At 40.5% G+C, this 18,612-nt stretch overlaps 1 protein-coding gene and 1 pseudogene across 5 annotated transcripts in view; one reads left to right on the forward strand and one right to left on the reverse strand.

Annotated features, from left to right (window-relative positions):
- The window catches only part of GPATCH8 (G-patch domain containing 8), a 99,879-nt gene extending 87,112 nt beyond the window's left edge, over positions 1-12,767 (reverse strand). For 3 of the 5 annotated variants that reach the window (XM_063080460.1, XM_063080462.1, XM_063080461.1), the window contains exon 1: positions 12,683-12,698. Coding sequence is in view for 2 of the 5 variants with exons in the window: in XM_063080459.1 (XP_062936529.1) it covers positions 12,683-12,727 (45 nt within the window). In the remaining 3 variants the exon portion in view is untranslated. Of the gene's footprint in view, positions 1-12,682 lie in introns of all 5 variants that reach the window. The other 2 variants (XM_063080459.1, XM_063080458.1) reach the window with 1 other exon arrangement.
- A 2,947-nt stretch (positions 12,768-15,714) lies between these two features.
- On the forward strand, positions 15,715-16,877 carry LOC134365086 (phosphatidylinositol N-acetylglucosaminyltransferase subunit C-like; annotated as a pseudogene).
- Positions 16,878-18,612: the final 1,735 nt, after the last annotated feature.

The raw sequence follows: 18,612 nt of genomic DNA on the forward strand, positions 1-18,612 counted from the left end.
ATGGTGGTGATCACAAATAGTTTATTTCTTGCCTCCCCATCACCCCAAATTTTTTAAAGTCATTTTGATGAACTTAGACTTATTAGAATCAATTCTTTCCAAAAAGTCAATATGGCATCTGATTATCTGAAGACCTCAACAAGACTTCAACAGAAGTATATTTCTGCTGCTTTATCTTGCTTTCAAAACCTCATTTAGATCTCTCAAATCCCATTAGAGATAGATGATCACATAATGTATTGCACAAACCAGGGCACTTTGAGAGTAAAAAGGGGTGCTAAAAATTATTCCAGGACAAAAAGGTTAAACATATGGTCATCCTAGTAAAAATTCACAAATCCTATGTTGGAGCATTCCTAAAAATTTAGTTTTAAGGATGATTGCTTGGAATACTTATTTCATTGTCTAAATCAAGTATTCCTTTCTAAATACTTTCAGAGTTGAAACACAGCTTTCATTAACGCTGATCAAAAATTTAAATTCAGAAAGGATCAGCCTGGAAGCAATTTCACTTTTACAAAACAAAGTGTTAAACTGCACATACATACATACACTCAGCTTATTTTCCTTCAACTGCCTCCTCTCAAGAAAAATTAGACCTTTGTGGCAGGTCTAATTACAAGTCGAACAGAACCTGGCTGACCTACCCTGAACATCATTAAAATACAAGTACACAGTAGCTCCAGTTCCTCACAGGTCAAGAATTCTGCTTCCAAACACCGGACAAATGTGGAAACTTCTCTATTACAAATTTAGCTGTGGTGATCACTTAAATATAAATAGAGACAAGGACTGCCCTAAATTTATCCATATAAGTGGAATCTTGTTATTTGCTAACTGGTGCTGATTTTGGCATTCACATAATTCCACAGTTGTACCCTTTCCATGATTAACTATATGATAATATAAGGAGAAATTAGAGCTGGAGAAAAAGGAATTATCAGGACAACTCTTTAAAGATCACAACCAACAGCCTATAATCTCAAATAGCAAAACATAATAATATCAAAACTCTAAAGAGCTGATCTTATTCTCTTCCACCTTCCTGTAAGTACTGAAATTTAATATAATTTTTAAAATTTTAATAAAAAATATTATTCGTAGTCAAATTCAGTGGATCCAAAGTTTCTGATTAAGAAATTATTAATATGCAGATTACACAGAGCAGTTTTAAATCCTGTCTGACTGTTCCCATCTACACTAGCTCTGAACCAAATTTAAAGTAGTTTTATCATTGGCAGTATATTGTACCACTCATGTTAGCCCTAGTTTTTAACAGCTGGCTCAAGCTACTAAGCTCCTTATTATAGACATTCCTGTCTCTCCCTGCTCCAAATCGCCCCAACTAAAATTTCTTTTGTACTGTATGTACCATTATTCCCTTAGAGGTTTTTTAATATCATTGAGTACATATAATAATTGTAGCCTTTCCTCAGAACTCAAGTAACATACTTGTTTATAATTTGGATTTTCTAAATTCAAAATCCAAAATATATAATGATGCTGATTTCACCTGCCATGGACAAAAACTGGTATGTTTAGCAGATAGTACCATACAGGATAGCTTCATATTCCATCTCAGAACAAAACCAGTCCTCTTCTATCACCAAATAAATAACTGTGAGACATCATTTCTGTTTTGCTCTCCCGTACACATTCCAAATAAACTAATTCTAGTATTAGCCAAAACAATGGAATTTAAAAAGAAAATGTCCCAGGAGGAAAAACCTATCCAGAAGGAAATGGACATTCTGGGGATTATTGGTGGCATCTCACTAGTATATCTAAAATTCTTTTCAAATTAGAAGGTAGAAACATCATTGTGGTCAATTCCTCATAAACCCCCATTTTTCACTGTTGTTGCTATAATCATACAGGCTGATTTACAACAATTTCCACTGTATTATAATAAAAATCAAAGCTCTCTGAAGCCAGAGACACCAGACACCTAATTGTCATGCTACCATTTGCTACCTCTATAACCTTGGGCAAATTACCAAACCTCTTTGTAGGACTGTTTCCCCAGCTATAAAATCCAGAATACACTATGGCGTTACGGCATAGGTTGTGAGGTTTAAAGAGGTATAAAATAATGAATTATTATTTTAAAGCACTGTTGAGGCCAGTCAATAACCCAGAGGAGTAAACTTCACTTACTAAGTAAATTTAATTTTATGTAAATTGGTAGGAAAGACAATGGTTATCCATCCCAGAAAATAACTAGGAACTTGAAAACACATTACATTGGGTCAAGGGTAGGAGCATATCACACACTTGTCTAAAAATACACGTACATCTGTTTGACATATCAAATTTTCTGAATAATGACATATCAAATTTTCTGAATAATTTGATTAGGACAAGAAAGGGCTGGTTTCCATAAAAAAACACTACACTGAAAAATTATTAACTTTTTAAAACTCCATAGGAGTAAGCAACCTTTTTTACAAATGCATCCAAAATACAGCAAATGATTCTTACGGCATTCAAAAAGGTAGGGAAATAATAGTTAAGAATTCCTCTGGAAGGCCGGCCTGTGGCTCATTCGGTAGAGTGTGACGCTGATAACACCAAGGCCACAGGTTCGGATCCTATATAGGGATGGCCGGTTGGCTCACTGGCTGAGCGTGGTGCTGACAACACCAAGCCAAGGGATGAGATCCCCTTACCGGTCACCTTAAAAAAAAAAAAAAAAAAAAAAAAGAATTCCTCTGGAACCATAGTAACGGCATATTATTTCACTTACCACTGGCTGGTATGACCGATTCCTTTCTATTCTGATGTTTTGACAACAATTCTGCACTTGTTCACAGAAAACCAAGTGCATATACAATGTTTCACACAAAAGGAAACACAACTAAAAGGTTATTGCTGTAATTATACACAATAAAGAGTATAACTACCTATAACACAAACTTCATAATTGAAATATCCCTCAACTAGCTTTATAGTGTATTACAGAGACTAACAGTTCAATCTAGATAACCCACAGCACAAGAGGGAGTTGACTCCAAGTCTGGACGTTCTTCTCAGACGTACTAAGCCTCTTTACCAACAGACCTGCCTTTATTCAACCATTAATTCAAATATCTAAGCAACTTCTATGTGCCAAACCCTGACTCAATACTAGAAAAATAAATAAAACAAGAAAGTCTTTGGGGCTAACTGGTTAGCTCAGTTGGTTAGAGTGAGGTGTTATAACACTGAGGTCAAAAGGAAGGAAAGGAAGGAAGACCAAGGTCAAGAGTTCCGATCCTGCACCAGCCAGCCGCCAAAAAAGAAAAGAAAAGAAAGACGTTGCATTCAAGTTCTAAGTCCAGTGAGATAAGATAAATTATAAGAAGGTAGTATACAGTAGGAGAGGTAGAACAGCACAGTGGCTAAAAGGCTGAGACTGATCCAAACTACCTGAAAGGTAGCTCTGATTTGCTAGCTCTGTGACCTTGGGTAAGTTTTTCATTTGTAAAGTGGGGATAATAACAGAACCTATTTTATGGGGTTACTGGGGAATACATGAGATAATAGTAACTAACACAGAGTAAGTGCTAAGTGTACTAAGTGTTGGGTGCTACTATTACTAAAAGTGCTATTAGTGAAATACGACCAAAGCGCGGTGGGAGCACAGAAAATGAAACAATTAATTCTGCCTAGAGAAGATGTCAGAGGTGATATCAAATTGGATCTTGAAGAATGAGTAGGAACTTGCTAGAGAAAAGAGCATTCTAGAAAAGTAGGAACATACATGAAAGCAAGAAAAATCAAAGAGCCTAGCATGTCCAGGTAACAACAGAAACTGCAGGATGGTAGGACAATGAGAAAAGAGATACAGCTGTTGCAACAGCACCAGATGGTTAAGAGTTTTATAAGCCAAGTTAGTGAGTTTGGGTCTCATACTTAAGACATTAGGAACTATAGGGAAAGTCACATCTCAGGAGAGATCAAGCTTGAAATCTGAGTTTACTAACTGTGTGCCTCAATTTCTCTGAACCTCAGGTTTTTCATCTGTAAAATGGGGGATACCACCTCTTGCTTTAGAGGGTTACATGCATTAGCTAAATATCTCCAAAATGCTTGGCACTGGGCCTGACATATAACATGTAATCAACAAATAGTAGCTGATATTATCCTGACCAGACATCACAGCAATGAACGTTTAATGTTGTATTGGTCAAGGATAAGTTTATAGTACCTTAACTTGACAGTATCCAGAAGTATCATTCTCTCCAACCTACTCTTTTACTGGAACAAGGACTGATTTTTCCTTGTTTTCTTATCCTTTTATGATGCCAAGCTAACAAATGGGCACTCAATAATCTTTGGGAAATGGAATGGGATTGTCTGCAAGACCTACACACAGTGAAAAGACCAGCAAGAAGATATAAACGATTGATTAAGTATACAACACTGAGATATTTCGGAAACAAATATATAATCTTTAATGATAAGCATACCAACTATTTCCTACTAGCTAGTTAACTGGTAAAAATTGCTGCCATGTATTAAAGAGAAACAATACCAACACATCTCCTTGAATAGAGGCTAGTCTGTATACTGCAGAAGAAAGAACATTACAAAAGAAATCAAAATTTCCGACCAGAAAGTTCAAAACTCAGCTCTGCACCAGGCAAAACACTTAATTTATCTGGGCCTCAGTTTCTTCATCTATAAAATAGGGTTACTACCTATTCTGTTTACTTCACTGAATTACTAAAAGAATCAGGAAAGAATGTATATGAGAGCATTTATTAAACCATGACAGCATACAATCATACAACATTATCATTTTCATATCCAGGTTAGATGATCTTACAACATCTTGGTACCTCTGTTCCTTAATTTCCTTTCCTACAATGATCTTGTCCTCCATTCCACTTGAGCCATTCACTCTCATGGTCAGTGACAATAATCTGAACCCTTCCATGCTCTCTATTTCAAACATTGTGCTCTCCAACAACCACCTTCTATCTTTCCAGCTCATTCCTATTAGTACTCCCACTCTAATGTAAACCCCATCCAAATCTACAATCTATTGATCCTACCAACTTTTCACCCTCTTACCACCACCACCACCCTCTCCCCAGAAGTCCTCATTTATCTCCTTACCAAGTTTAAAATCACAAGTCCATTATTGTAATCACTCCCTTGTATGCACCCTCTACTCCCTTGCCCCCATTCACAGTAACTCTGGCTATCGGACACTGATTGTCAGAGCTTTAACTGTGTGGGTATAGCATATCTAACATAACTATATCTGAATCAATCTTCCCATAAGAAAGACTGCTTTGATGTCTATCCCTCAGCTTAAGTACCTTAAAAGCTAGTGAATTCCTGCTTAAAGCATTAAAATAAAGCTTACTTGTGGCCCCAGCTTTCACTTTTTCCTTTGCCCAATGGTTTGTTAATTGTCCTAAACAAACAAATTCTGCTTGTTCCACTTCTATATTTATGCCCTGGCTATTTTTTCCAACTGAATGTCCTCCCGCTCTTTTCCTTTACAAGGAGGCAATCCCATCCTTCAAGATCCAGCTTAAATGCTAACTTCTTCATAAAGGTATGCCCAGTCATCCCACTTTAAGGGTTCTCTCCCTAGAGTTTTTGCATTTACTGACTATACTATTCATCTAACAATCATGCTGGTCTTCTGAGTAACAAACTAAACATTACTGTTACTTTTGTTATCTCTCCATGTAGAACAAAAGCTCCTTGAAAAAAACCCACTTTTTAACCAACTCCCCCCACAGACATATTTATACGCACTTCTTAGGACAATCACTGTTCAAGTACTGTTTTATTTAACCAAGTTTTCAAAAATGAGTCCGTATTCTAGGAACTATTCTCAAGGTAAATATACCCCATGGTATCTGCTGTACAGGTGATACCCTAAAACAATATTAAACCAATTAAATTTTCAACCATTATTGCCCTTTCTTTTAAGATACTTCATAATTTTACTTACAGCTTTACTCATAACAAGAACAGAAATTATCGACACTATAGCATATAATCCACAAACATCAGCTTTAGCTTCTGCTATAGTCAAGATCTAGAATAATAAATTAATTTCTTTTTTTTCTTAAAAGATGACCAGTAAGGGGATCTTAACCCTTGACTTAGTGTTGTCAGCATCGCGCTCTCCCAAGTGAGCTAACTGGCCATCCCTATATAGAGATTTGAACCCATGGCCTTGGTGTTATCAGCACCACACTCTCCCGAGTGAGCCACGGGCTGGTCCAAATATCAAATTAATTTCTTGATTTTGATCAGTTCTGCCTACAAAAAGGATAAAAAAAAGTTAAGTTTCTCTTCCTTCATTAACTCTGGAAAAATAATGTTACATGGACCATAAGATAGGTACTGACTTTTCCAAAATCATTATTAAAATGTCAGTCAGGAAACATAATCAATGGAGGCTGACTGGTTAGCTCAGTTGGTTAGAGCACAGTGTTATAACACCAAGGTCGATGGTTCAGATCCCCGCACCCACCAGCTACGGTGGGGGAGACACAAAAAACCATCAATGACATTTTCCTATTACAACTTTAAACCTGGAAAGCCATTTTGAATTTCAGTGCTATAAAGCCACTGAGACGAATTGGAATCCCTCTTTGAAATCAATGTAATTACCAAAGAGTGGCAAGGATGACAACAAATAATTGGAACCTCATAAGATGAAACCAAATATAGTATCACGAAGACACTTTCTGATTGTCTGAGTAACACACAACACAGGATTTATCTTACCTCAAAATTGTCACAAAAAGGAAAAAGTAAGGCAAATAACAGGAAACTCCTGTTTTGCTCCCTAACAACTTTAATTCCTCAGCATGTATAGTGCTTACTAAAACAATACACGCTACCAACCTGTGTACAATGCCAGAGCAATTTTTTCTTCCACACATTCCTAAATTAGGTATAAAATACTAAACATATTTGTTTAACTCCCAAGAAAATAATTTAGTATAAGCATGACAAAACAGTATACTCCTTCTTTCAAGCTGAGCATATTTAACTTTTTGAACTAATACAACATTCATTAAGCACATTTGGTTAGACTTCTACAGTTAAATGAACAATTCACTTTTTATAAGTGGAAAATCATTACAACATCTTCTGCTATTCACTGCAATATTAAATCAATGACTTCTTTCAGTATTTGTGGTGGTCATTTGTAATTCCTTTGGCAATTACCATGCATCTGCTTTCACTTAATGCTAAATGGCAATGCTAATATGAAAAGAGAATTAATGCCAGACATACAAGCAAAAGTACCAAGTTGTTTCAGGGAAAGAATTTTAACAGAATCTAAGCACTGGATATCTACCTCAAGCTAGAATCCATTTTCACTAATAAAATATTATAAACTGATTAAGTCAAAGAACAAAGATGAAACCTTTATATAGGTTTCAGACCCATAATTCAAGATCTCATAAACTTCTACTACCTCGTTTTCAGAAAATGATAATCTTGACAACATCAAGAAAACAGATTGTCCTTTTAAATTTTTTATCATGTATCCAAATAGAAATCACATGAAAATGTATCTCAGCTATAAAGCAGAACAATTAAGATAACTAATTACATATTTTTAAAATTTTGTCATAAATTAGAGCTTTGATTATATAACTAACTTATCATGAAGACCTGAGAAAATGTGATGACCGAACCCCTCTGCAGTACTCTAATGGAGAACTGTGTGACAGGTATAGAAGAAAGGAAAAATACAACAGAACCCTTGTTTTTCTATAATTTTGACTGTATTAAAACAGCCTTGAAACAATAATCAGCCTTATTACAAGAGGTCTTCAAAAAGTTCATGGAAAGATTCATATTATCTTTTAATTCTATTTTTCCACAAACTTTTTGAAGTGCCCTCACAGTATATTTATCCAGATCTGTTTCTTCTTGGCCTCCCTTGCCCACTTTGAAAACAAATACATAAGTGACCTTCACATGAAGCCCTCTGATCACAGTTCTTCCCAACCCCAATCTCCCCCAATGCAACTCATAAATATCTTTCTCTGTGATGTTATTCCTTGATATGTCTGACGCTTTTTAGGTGCTTTTTGCCTGAAATATATACCCTTTACCCTTCAAATCACCTCCAAGGAACTTCCCCTTATGCTGACCTTACTGTAGTCACTCTTGATCCCCTGAAAATATATTAACAAATAACAATATCATTTTGCAATTGCTAATAATCATGTCAATTCATCATTAATATTTTCAAATTGGTACAGCCTTGGTTCCAATCCTTTCCACCGATCATACTATGGGAAAGAGAATAGTAATAATTTTGCACAAGTTTTCGTATCCCAAGCAAAGCTGACATTGACTTTCACAGTTTGTGGCATTTCTTCCAGATGACAGGAGAGACTAAGGAAACAAAGATTAGAACACTCGCCGCCCATGTGTCATCTCTGGCATGCCTGCATTAGAATGCCAACTTTATCACATAGTACCACACAGAAAATATACGAATATGCTTCTGTGACCTAAGTATCTTAAAAGTATGAATCTCCTCACTTAATGGTCTCAAGTAAGAATTTCCTGAGGGTCACATTCTGGTATCATATATGAAACATAAAGAGGACTCCTATAAACATACTACATAAAAAAATACATCACTTGCTTATTGTTATTTACCATTATGATTACTTATATAGATTGTAGACAGTCCTTGGACAATTTTTATATTATTATGACCTTTAGATAATATTTCTTGTTTCTCTCATCACCTTATCACTCACTGATCTATTTATTATTTTAGTTCCTTTTCATGAGAAACCTAACGCAGAGAACATTCAGAACAAGAACTGAGCCAGTTAGCTTGGCTGGTTAGAGCACAGCCTTGTAACACCAAGATCATACCCATACCCACCAGCTGCCAAATATATATAATATATATCAGTCCTCGGCAGGTAACACATACTAAAAAACATTTCCTCACTAGCATTCAGCTGCATCACCATTAATAGCTGCACAATTATAAAACACTAAGCACTGTATGTCAGTAGCACCTTATAGCTGTACATCACTGTATAAATAAAACTTTAACTTGTAATCCAAAGTGTAAATACACCTGTATCTTAAATTATGTATTTTCCATTAGTCTGTGTAACACTTCAATCTGTGAACAAATATGTCTTAATCTGGTAAATGCAGGCAGAAGTAAGGTCTCATTCAGAAATTGAGGTTAGATTCTTAAAACAGTAGTTAAAACTCTTAAAACATTTTAAAAAAATAAATACTTCAGCTTAGATTACAAAGATTTCCTAAGATAAAATATCACTTACAAAGGCTAGAAAAAAGGATGTCTAAACTAAAACTGTTAACAACATATCCTCTAGGACAGCATAACTTATCACAGCCAGAAGCCTCCCTAGAAACCCTAGAGAGACCAACAAGAAATACATCTGGACAGAACAGAGTAAAAACATAACTGTATATTACCTTTCTAAAAGCTCACTTAGGGCCGAGCCCGTGGCGCACTCGGGAGAGTGCGGTGCTGGGAGCGCGGCGACGCTCCCATCGCGGGTTCGGATCCTATATAGGAATGGCCGGTGCACTCACTGGCTGAGTGCCGGTCACGAAAACGACAAAAAAAAAAAAAAAATTAAAATAAATAAATGAATGAATGAATGAATGAATGAATGAATGAATGAATAAATAAATAAATAAAAGCTCACTTATTCTTTGTAATCTATAAGCTTATCCTCCATATTTGATGTCTCGATTACAGCTATATAAAATATCATTGCCAGCAGAGATAATGGTCATAAACACAGGTTCAGGAGTCAAAAAGCCAGTCTGAATCCAGGCTCTGTCATTTAACAAATGTGTGTACCTGGCCAAGTTACTTAACTCTGTGCCTCAGCTGCCTCATCTGAAAATGGAAGTAATAACAGTACCTACTTCATAGGGTACTGTGAAGATTATGAAATAATGCAAGGGTACTTCAAAAAGTTCATGGAAAAATAGAATTAAAAAATAATACAAATCTTTCCACAAATTTTTTGAAGTACCCGCATACACATAAAGCCTATTTATTATTATAATAAAGTTACCGAATCTTTAAAAAATATTATATCCCTGATAATGATTACTCTCTATATTCATAAACGCTTCAAGTGGCATTCAACAGTTAAGCTTCTCACTGTATTATATACAAGGCACCTTGGAAACTTTAGGTGCTCACAAATTCTAAGAGTGAGGCCAAATCTCTGACTCAAAACTCAGTTCAAGAGACAACACTCAAATTCTCCAAAATCTGCACTTGGTGATAAACTGCAAAAGAGTGAAATTCTATCAGATCCCTGTACCAGCCAGCTGCCAAAAAAAAGAGTGAAATTCTACTATTTCAAATTATCTTGCCAGATTAAAGGCAAGGAAAATGATCGTCATCTAGAACTTACCAAAGAAGATGAACAGAGAAATTTCCAGTGCTACAAGATGATCTGTTTAAAGCAACAGGATCTGTCCACTGTGTCTGGAAACCTACTTGGGATTTGTTTTTCAACTGCAGTTAGTAGCTTCGTACCTCATTTATCACTTAAACCTTAAAAGGAGGCCACATTTAATTCTGAATAACCTGAGCTTGAAAAATGTTTCAGATATAATATTCACAGGAGCATCCTGTTACATTACACTCTCCAAAAACTTTAAATCAAAGAAAGTCATTAATGAAAGTCAACTGTATTTTTCCCTTTATTAAAACATCCAGAAAAATTACCACTAAAAGTATTTTTAAATAAATGCTTTTTAGAAATGTTAACACAATAATTTACAAAAGTTGTAACATCTTATAACTGTGTAAAAGGTTTCACTCCCAATACCCTATTTACCCCAAATGCTAGGACATCTGAATTCTTAAAAACCAACATTTTCCTGGCTGACCCAATACAGCAGAAGTTGGATATTTCAACACAAGCAGAAAATTAAGTTGAAATGTATGTAGTATCTTCAAAGGACTACCAAGCAACCGAAATTAGTTCTCACATTAATGCAACTAAAACTTCAGAACAGAGGGTCATCTTACTTAGAAAACGGGTATTGAAAAGGTAGAAGCTAACCTCAAGTTTTTTCAGGGGACAGCATTCATTCTGCTATCCACAGTGTTCAAAATCCTCATTCAAGTCACTGCAAATACTGTTTGTTAAGCCTGCTGGAATTCTGTGGTCGACAGCCATTTTTTCCTCAAAATTATCCATATTACCTACTTGTAATTTTATTAGGTCACCCTGAAATTCTCTCCTCTAGAAAGCACTCGAGGGTTTTTATCAATATTTCTCTTTAAAGGTTACCAGTAAAGCTCACACTCTTCACAGCCTACTCAAGTTTTATGGTGCTTGCTAAACAATCTTTCTCGGGGATCAAATGGTTAATATGAACTGTTTCAAACTTTGGTGGGTCTGCATTATACCCTTTAAACACCTTGAGATTTTGCACAGTGCTGCAGCCACACAGCAGGCGCATGATCACAGGCTTTTCAACAGCCTCACTGCTGCAAAAACTTCTCATAAATACTGTGTACTAGATTGTTAACAGTGTTCGTTTAAAACTGTTAAACTGCTTTACCTGTTTGTTTACCAACCCAATCACTTCAGGGAATTCAAATTCTTCAAACTGGCTTCTGAAACATATCTAGAGTGTCCCGCGTTGCTTTAAGGAAGATCTGCAGCGGGACAACAACAGGGTTCATCCGCTGACCCAAATTGCTGTTGCCAGGAGATGCCGTAGTATGCGGCGGTTTCTTTGAGACTCTGAGGATGTATCTTACCTAGAAATAGCCAATCTCTACTAACCCCCTTTCAGTCTCCCAGATTTCCGCGGTAACAGTGCTCCACGGCCAGGGATTTTAAAGAGCCGAAAGAGGAGCTACTTAAGTTGGCCTTTACGTACTCCTCAATAATGCTTGCTATCACAAAGACATTTTTGCACATCAACATCTGCAACTGAAGAAAGAAAAAGCGAGCTTTTGACACTAGTCATCACACGCTCGGAAAGCCCGTATCATGAGGCTCCTTATAAACCTTCGTTCCAGGTAGGATCTGAAGTTAAGTTTACGTCGGACCACCATCCCGTAACTTGCTGTTTGCCAAGCCCAGTTAACAGCCTAATAACAACAGCAACATTTATGCCGGGGAAAATCTCCATGTTTGACCAGCCAAAAAGGCGTCTGATAACGAAGGCACCCTTTCCCCAGGTGAGGAAAAGGGAAAACAGACGATGAAAGGACATTGATTAGCACAGTGAGGAAACGCGGGAGGATCCCAAGAAGGTCCCTGCGGGCAAAATCCGGGGCTTCAGAAGCGCCGGCCTCCCAATGACACTCGCCCCAGCCCTCCCAGCCCGACCCTCTTTTCCCCGGGGAGCCAGCCCCACGCCCGCACAGGCCGCGGACCCGAGGAGAGCACAGCCCTCACGAGCACCCAGGCTGGGCTTCCAAACCGCGAGGCCGAACAGGCCGCAGCCGCAAGCCCGGCCGCCTGAGGTTAAGAGGCGAGAGGAGATGCGGCCTCGCCTCAAGCTGGGAGGCCCCTCAGAAATCCGAGGCGGGAGAAGAGCCAGCCGGTTCGCGAGCCGGAGCAGAGCGTGGAAGGAAAGAGAGCTGGGAGCCGGGGATCAAGGAAGTTCCGGGCTCAGCCAACGCCTTCCCCGGATCTGCAGCGACGCCCGTGTTTACCTGAAAGTCTCGGTCCTCGTTAAAGCGGGAGAAGCGATCCGCCATTTTGCCTCCTCCGCTCCTCTCAGGACAACGCGCTCCGGTTCGCTCCTTTCCTCCCGCGACAGCCGCCCCCTCCCCCGTTCCCCGCCTCCTCCCACGCCCACCGGGCGCGCGCAGCCAAGGGAGGGAGTGAGCGAGAACGCGCGTCAGGACCGGAACCCCGCCGGCGCAGGCGCCTTCCAGCCCCGGAGGCGGAACCCTCCCTCACGTCCCGGCTCCGCGGGCGGCCGAGAGCGAACCCTGCGGCCGCGCGTGCGCACTCGCCGGAGGGGGGGGTCAAGCGCTCCCGGAGGGGCCGCTGTGTGGACGGCTCTGCGTGTTTTTCGCTTAACCCGTGCGCAGGATCCTTTCTCACCATTGCGTCCCTGTGTAGGCAGAAGTCCATCGTCTACTTTATTCGCTAAATAGCAGCCTAATGTAGTGCTTGAAAACGCGGACTTTACAGCCAGACTATTTAGTATCGAATCTCGGTTCACCCTGCGGATTAAACGGTGAACGAGACAGGAAAGGGCCCTTATCTCATAGGGGAGATGTCAGATAACTAATAAAATAATTATATAATTTTAGTGTTAACGACTACCACAAAAAAATAAAACTGGGTGCAGGTGAGGGTGAGAGGTACAACCTCTAAAACGACTTTTTTTTTTAAAAGGTCACCGGTAATGGGGGTCGGCCCCGGGGCTCACTAGGGAGAGTGCAGCGCTGGTAGCGCCGAGACCGCGGGTTCGGATCCTATATAGGGATGGCCGGTGCGCTCACTGGCTGAGCGTGGTGCGGACACCAAGCCAAGGGTTGCGATCCCCTTACTACATGGGATCCAAACCCGTGGCCTTGGTGTTATCAGCACCACAGTCTCCTGAGTGAGCCACGGGCCGGCCCCTAAAACGACTTTTGACCTGAGGCACAGCAAGAAGCCTACAGCCTTGGAGTAGAGGGAACGTTAGACACATGCCCAATGACTGCAAAGAGCCTATTTTTGAGCAATCCTTTGTCCCGAAGTTGATCCAAATCAAGTACATCTCCCTGGGCTTCAGTTTACTTTTAATGAAATAAGGAAATTGAATTTAATAATCTCTCCTGCTCCTGCCCAGCACTGACTTTGTGTAGGTCCAGAGTCAGATTTTTGAGGTCAAGGGTTCAGATCCGCATACTGGCCAGCTACCAAAAAACCAAAAAACTTAAATTAAAAAATTTTTTTGAATTTTTCCATCCTATGGAAAAAGGTCATCCTATGACCTTTCTGAGAACCTCACCCAACCCTTCAGCACCCTTAGCCAAAATACATAAAACACATGGGAAGGGTGGCAGGGCTTCCTTGGTTTTGAAAAGAGTAGGTGATAGTAATCACACAATGGAAAAATAGCCTTTACCCTACCCTGAGTCAAATGAAGTGTACTTTTTTGGAGGAAGGGTGTGTATTTTCTAATCTTTTGTTACCCTCCACCCTACCCCTAGCCTAAGCAGAATACAGTAAGAGCTCCCTAACTAAGGGGAGTGTAGTGCGTTGAATTATGCCCCCCCAAACTCATTGAAGCTTGGATTGTGTTCCCAAGTTTTATGTATTAGAAACTTGGCCCCCACTGTGACTGTTGAAAGGGTAGGAAATCCTATTATAGTAATTGAAAGGTGGAGGCTTAAAGAGGTGATTGAATTGTAGGACAGTGCAGTAGTGAATGGATTAAAAATGGTGGTCAAGGGCATGGTTCAGAGGGCTTTAAAAGAGGAAGAGAGTCTGTCTCTCTCTTTCTCTCTGCTCTATCTGCTTCCACCATCTTGCAATGTGAGATCCCTGAATCACTGTCACCACCACCACATGGACTTTGGACTTCCCAGCCTCAGAAACTGTAAGCAATAAATTTCATTTTCTTTATAAATTACCCAGTCTCAGATATTCTGTTATAGCAACACAAAAGAGACTAATACAGGGAGACAGGGCACACAATTCAAACATTGTAAAGAGACTTTAGGGTAAATGTGGCAGATTGAATCACATGGATATACACCACACCTCTTCTCCCTCTCAAAACCCCGCTAAAATGACAGTAAAGGAATTAGAAGGGCATAAACTCACACGAACAAAGAGACGTGGAGAAGGGACAACAGCAGACAAGAGATGTCAACAACATTTTGGAAGCTACAGGTTATAGATATATGGAAATAGCTTTAGTACAGTGGAGAAAACTAAGTCATGGAGTAAGGGAAGACAGGAAGGATGTTAATTAATGCTGAAGGGCATGAGAAAGCTCAGGAATTGGAAGAACCTGGTGCCCCATCAGTTTTTGGGTGTTAGCCATCCTAACTGGAGTGAGATGGTATCTCAAAGTGGTCTTGATTTGCATTTCCCGGATGCTGAGTGAGGTTGAGCATTTTTTCATGTGTCTCTTGGCCATTTGTATATCTTCCTTTGAGAAATGCCTATTTAGGAGGCAGGCGGCCACCCTCCCCCAGCTGTGCACCCCGGGAGCTCTCTGGCTGGTGGGTTCCGTGTGAGAGTCAGTGTTTCCTGGCCTTCTTCTCAGCTGTCCCCGGCAGCCCAAAGCCTGGGTGAGGGGCGGTGGCGGGCAGGGGAGGCTGGGAGGGTGAGTAGGGCATGCTGGGGACACCCTGACTTACCCCCGTCCAGCCCCGTCCCTTGTTCCTGACCCTGCAGGCGAGTGTTGCCTTTTTCGGCGCCACGAGTCCTCCAGTGCCGGCTGTGGCCATGAGATGGTGAGCTGGGGTCCCTGCTGCAATGAGAGGGCTTCTCAGGGTGTCTGGTTGGTGAAGCAAAACCCATTGTGGTCTCCGTGGAAAAAATGAGGAATGTGGCTGTGTTGTCCTGCCTCAAAGAACAAACTCATCTATTGCAGGCCTAGCCTGGACTGCTGCCTTTGAAAACAAGGACAGGCTGGTAGAATATCAACGCAGCACAGCATGGAATTTCCAGAGAGGTCTTATTTCAAAACTTCATGAGGAATGAGAGCCACATGGACTTCTTCAAGGGAGGTTGAACTGGCCTGAGTTTGAAGGCGAGGGGAACGTGTGCCGAACCTGTAACTAACACCAAGGAGGCCAAGTGGCAGAAGGTCTTGTATGAGCGACAGCCCTTCCCTGATAACTACGTGGACCGGAGGTTCCTGGAGGAGCTCCGGACAACCACCTGTGCCCAGAAATACCAATATCGGGCTGTGGTATTTGTATCCAGTGTGGTGATACAGCAGCTGTGCAGCATCTGTGTGTTTGTGGTTATATGATGGTATATGGATGAGGGTCTCTGGCCCCCCGCTGGCTTTTGGGACTGGCCTGGCTTCTTCAGTGATTGGGTATGTTTTGTTTGATCTCATTGATGGAGGTGAAGGGCGGAAGAAGAGCAGGTAGACCCAGTGGGCTGACTTGAAGAGTGCCCTAGTCTTCATTACTTTCACTTATGGTGTTTCACCAGTGCTAAAGACCCTGACAGAGTCTGTTAGCACTGACCCCATCTATGCTGTGTCAGTCTTCATGCTATCTGGCCACCTCATCTTCTTCGACTATAGTGCAATGCTGCCATTATATCCAGCACACTGTCCTTGAATATGGCCATCTTTGTTTGTCTGCCTGGCTTCATGGCTTCCCCCGTCCCTGCATGCCTTCATCATGGTGACATTTGCCATCCAGATAGTTGCCCATGTTGCAGAAGAAACTGAAGGCATGTACTCCTTGCAGCTGTGTGGGGGTCACACTGCCTTTTGCATTCTCAGCCTTGGGAGGCCTGCTGTCCACTAGTGCTGTGGGAACTACACTCTTTGCCCTTCTGCTGGTTTCCATTTCATGTCTTTGCCCTTTCTACCTCATTTGCCTGCAGCTTTTTTTTTTTTTTTTTTTTGACTGGTAAGGGGATGGCAACCCTCGGCATGGTGCTGTCTGCACCACGCTCAGCCGGTGAGTGCACTGGCCATCCCTAAATAGGATCTGAACCCGCGGCCTCAGCACTACCAGCACCACACTCTCCCCAGTGAGCCACGGGGCCAGCCCTTAAAGAAAACATTCATGGGCTTTGGGATGAAGCTGAAATCAAGGAAGACTTGTTCAGGTTCCTTAGCTAAGTTAGGGACCTCCATTATATTATTAAGGAAAGCTGATAGACTACTCTTCTAACTAGTATAAAATTTGAAAGCAGAGTTCCATTCTGGAAGCAGCATGCTATTGTGGGTGAGAGAGCAGAGATCAAAAGAGAAAATTAAGGGCTGACCCCGTGGCGCACTTGGGAGAGTGCGGTGCTAGGAGCGCAGCAGTGCTCCGGCCCGCAGGTTCGGATCCTATATAAGGATGGCCGGTGCGCTGCTCACTGGCTGAGCACAGTGCGGCCGGTCACAAAAAGACAAAAAAAAAAAAAAAAAGAGAAAATTACCCAAAGGCTTGGTGGTGAAGGTGTTTATCCTTTGTTATTTTGTGGGTGAAAAAGCTTTCTGTGGCCCTCTTGAATTATTGCCTCTCATTTATTATTCACTGTAACAAATGTGGTTTATATTTATTTAAAAAAAATTTTTTTTAAAGAGAAATGCCTATTTAGCTCCTTTGCCCATTTTTTAATTGTCACTTGTTTTTTTTTTTTTTTGCTGCAAATCAACAAACTTCTTTTTGAGTACCCACAAAGTACCAGTAGAATGGCCAGAAAAGTATATCAAATGTCAGTAATGTTGCTAACTCTGTGGTGAGAAGAATTTGTAGACTTTTAATCTGTATCACTTAAAGTATTCCTGGCATCTAATAATTTCTGTGTCAACACCAGCTGTAGGACAGGACAGTATGGAAAATGTGTGTTGATTCCACTGGACTATTATTGGTAACCAAGCTCATCGTGGAAGAAAAGATAGGATCTTTGAAGGGGATTACTGTTTTTTAGTCTGGCTTTGTATATGGGTTGCTAGGGTGAGGATTCAACTTTATCCTTCTGTTGTTTTGTTTGCCCAGCTGGTTTATAACTGGGAAAATTCTGACTCAAGATGAAAGGGCTCGCTACCATAGGGCATTTAATTGGGGACTTCCACTGAGAACTAGGCCCTCAGGGAGTTCTCTTCCATTAAATTATCCCAAATTCACCTCGACAGAGGAGGAATCTATTAGCAGGAATTAAAACATTCTGTGTGACAACAGAAAATTTCCTTTACCTATAATGTTATTCTTGTTCTTTTATGTTTACTTTAATCAAAATTTTGGAAGGGCTTCTGCAATAGGAAGACGTGAATATGGCTCATGTCCCTTTTCCTACCATCTCCAGGCTGTTTGCATTTTGATAGTTGAACATACTGTTTTCTACAGGCTGCTAGGGATATGTCAAGCCTTGAGCTCTGATTTTGCCCTAGAGGAAAAATGGTCACGGGACTCTGTCCCACATGGACTAGGAAACACCAGAGAAGTGTCAGAGCGTGGGAACAGAGCTGGAAAGCGGCTGGAAAGAGCTTGGCACTTGAAATCCTGAAGACCCTGATGAAGGTCAGTAAAGGCCAGCATGAGGGTGTTCCCAGTTTCCATGACTCTTAAAAGGCCACGAAGGAGGAAAACAGAAATGTCCGTGCTCCTGAGGTGGTGAAGGTGCAGGGACGCCAGAACAGAAGCTTCCTTCCTCTCTATATGTTCAAAAGTAATCTGCTGTAGAATATGGAATATTAAGTGGTAAATAACAACTCTTGAGATAGAAGAGAGATGATATAAGAGAAATTCTAATATGTATTAAATTACCTCAGGAAAACCTGGGAGCTGATTGTTTGTGAAATTTGGGAACGTATTTTTGGGGAAGTAAAGATATTCCAAAAATCTCAAGCTGGAGATCGGGGGAAGTGGTGAAAGGAGTAAGAGTTTTCCCACAGTTTCGGCCTCCTGGGATTGTGTGTGTGTGGTGGGGAAGAGATGAGGTGAAATAAAGTATC

Source organism: Cynocephalus volans, chromosome 16, assembly GCF_027409185.1.
Source record: "Cynocephalus volans isolate mCynVol1 chromosome 16, mCynVol1.pri, whole genome shotgun sequence".
NCBI lineage: Eukaryota > Metazoa > Chordata > Mammalia > Dermoptera > Cynocephalidae > Cynocephalus > Cynocephalus volans.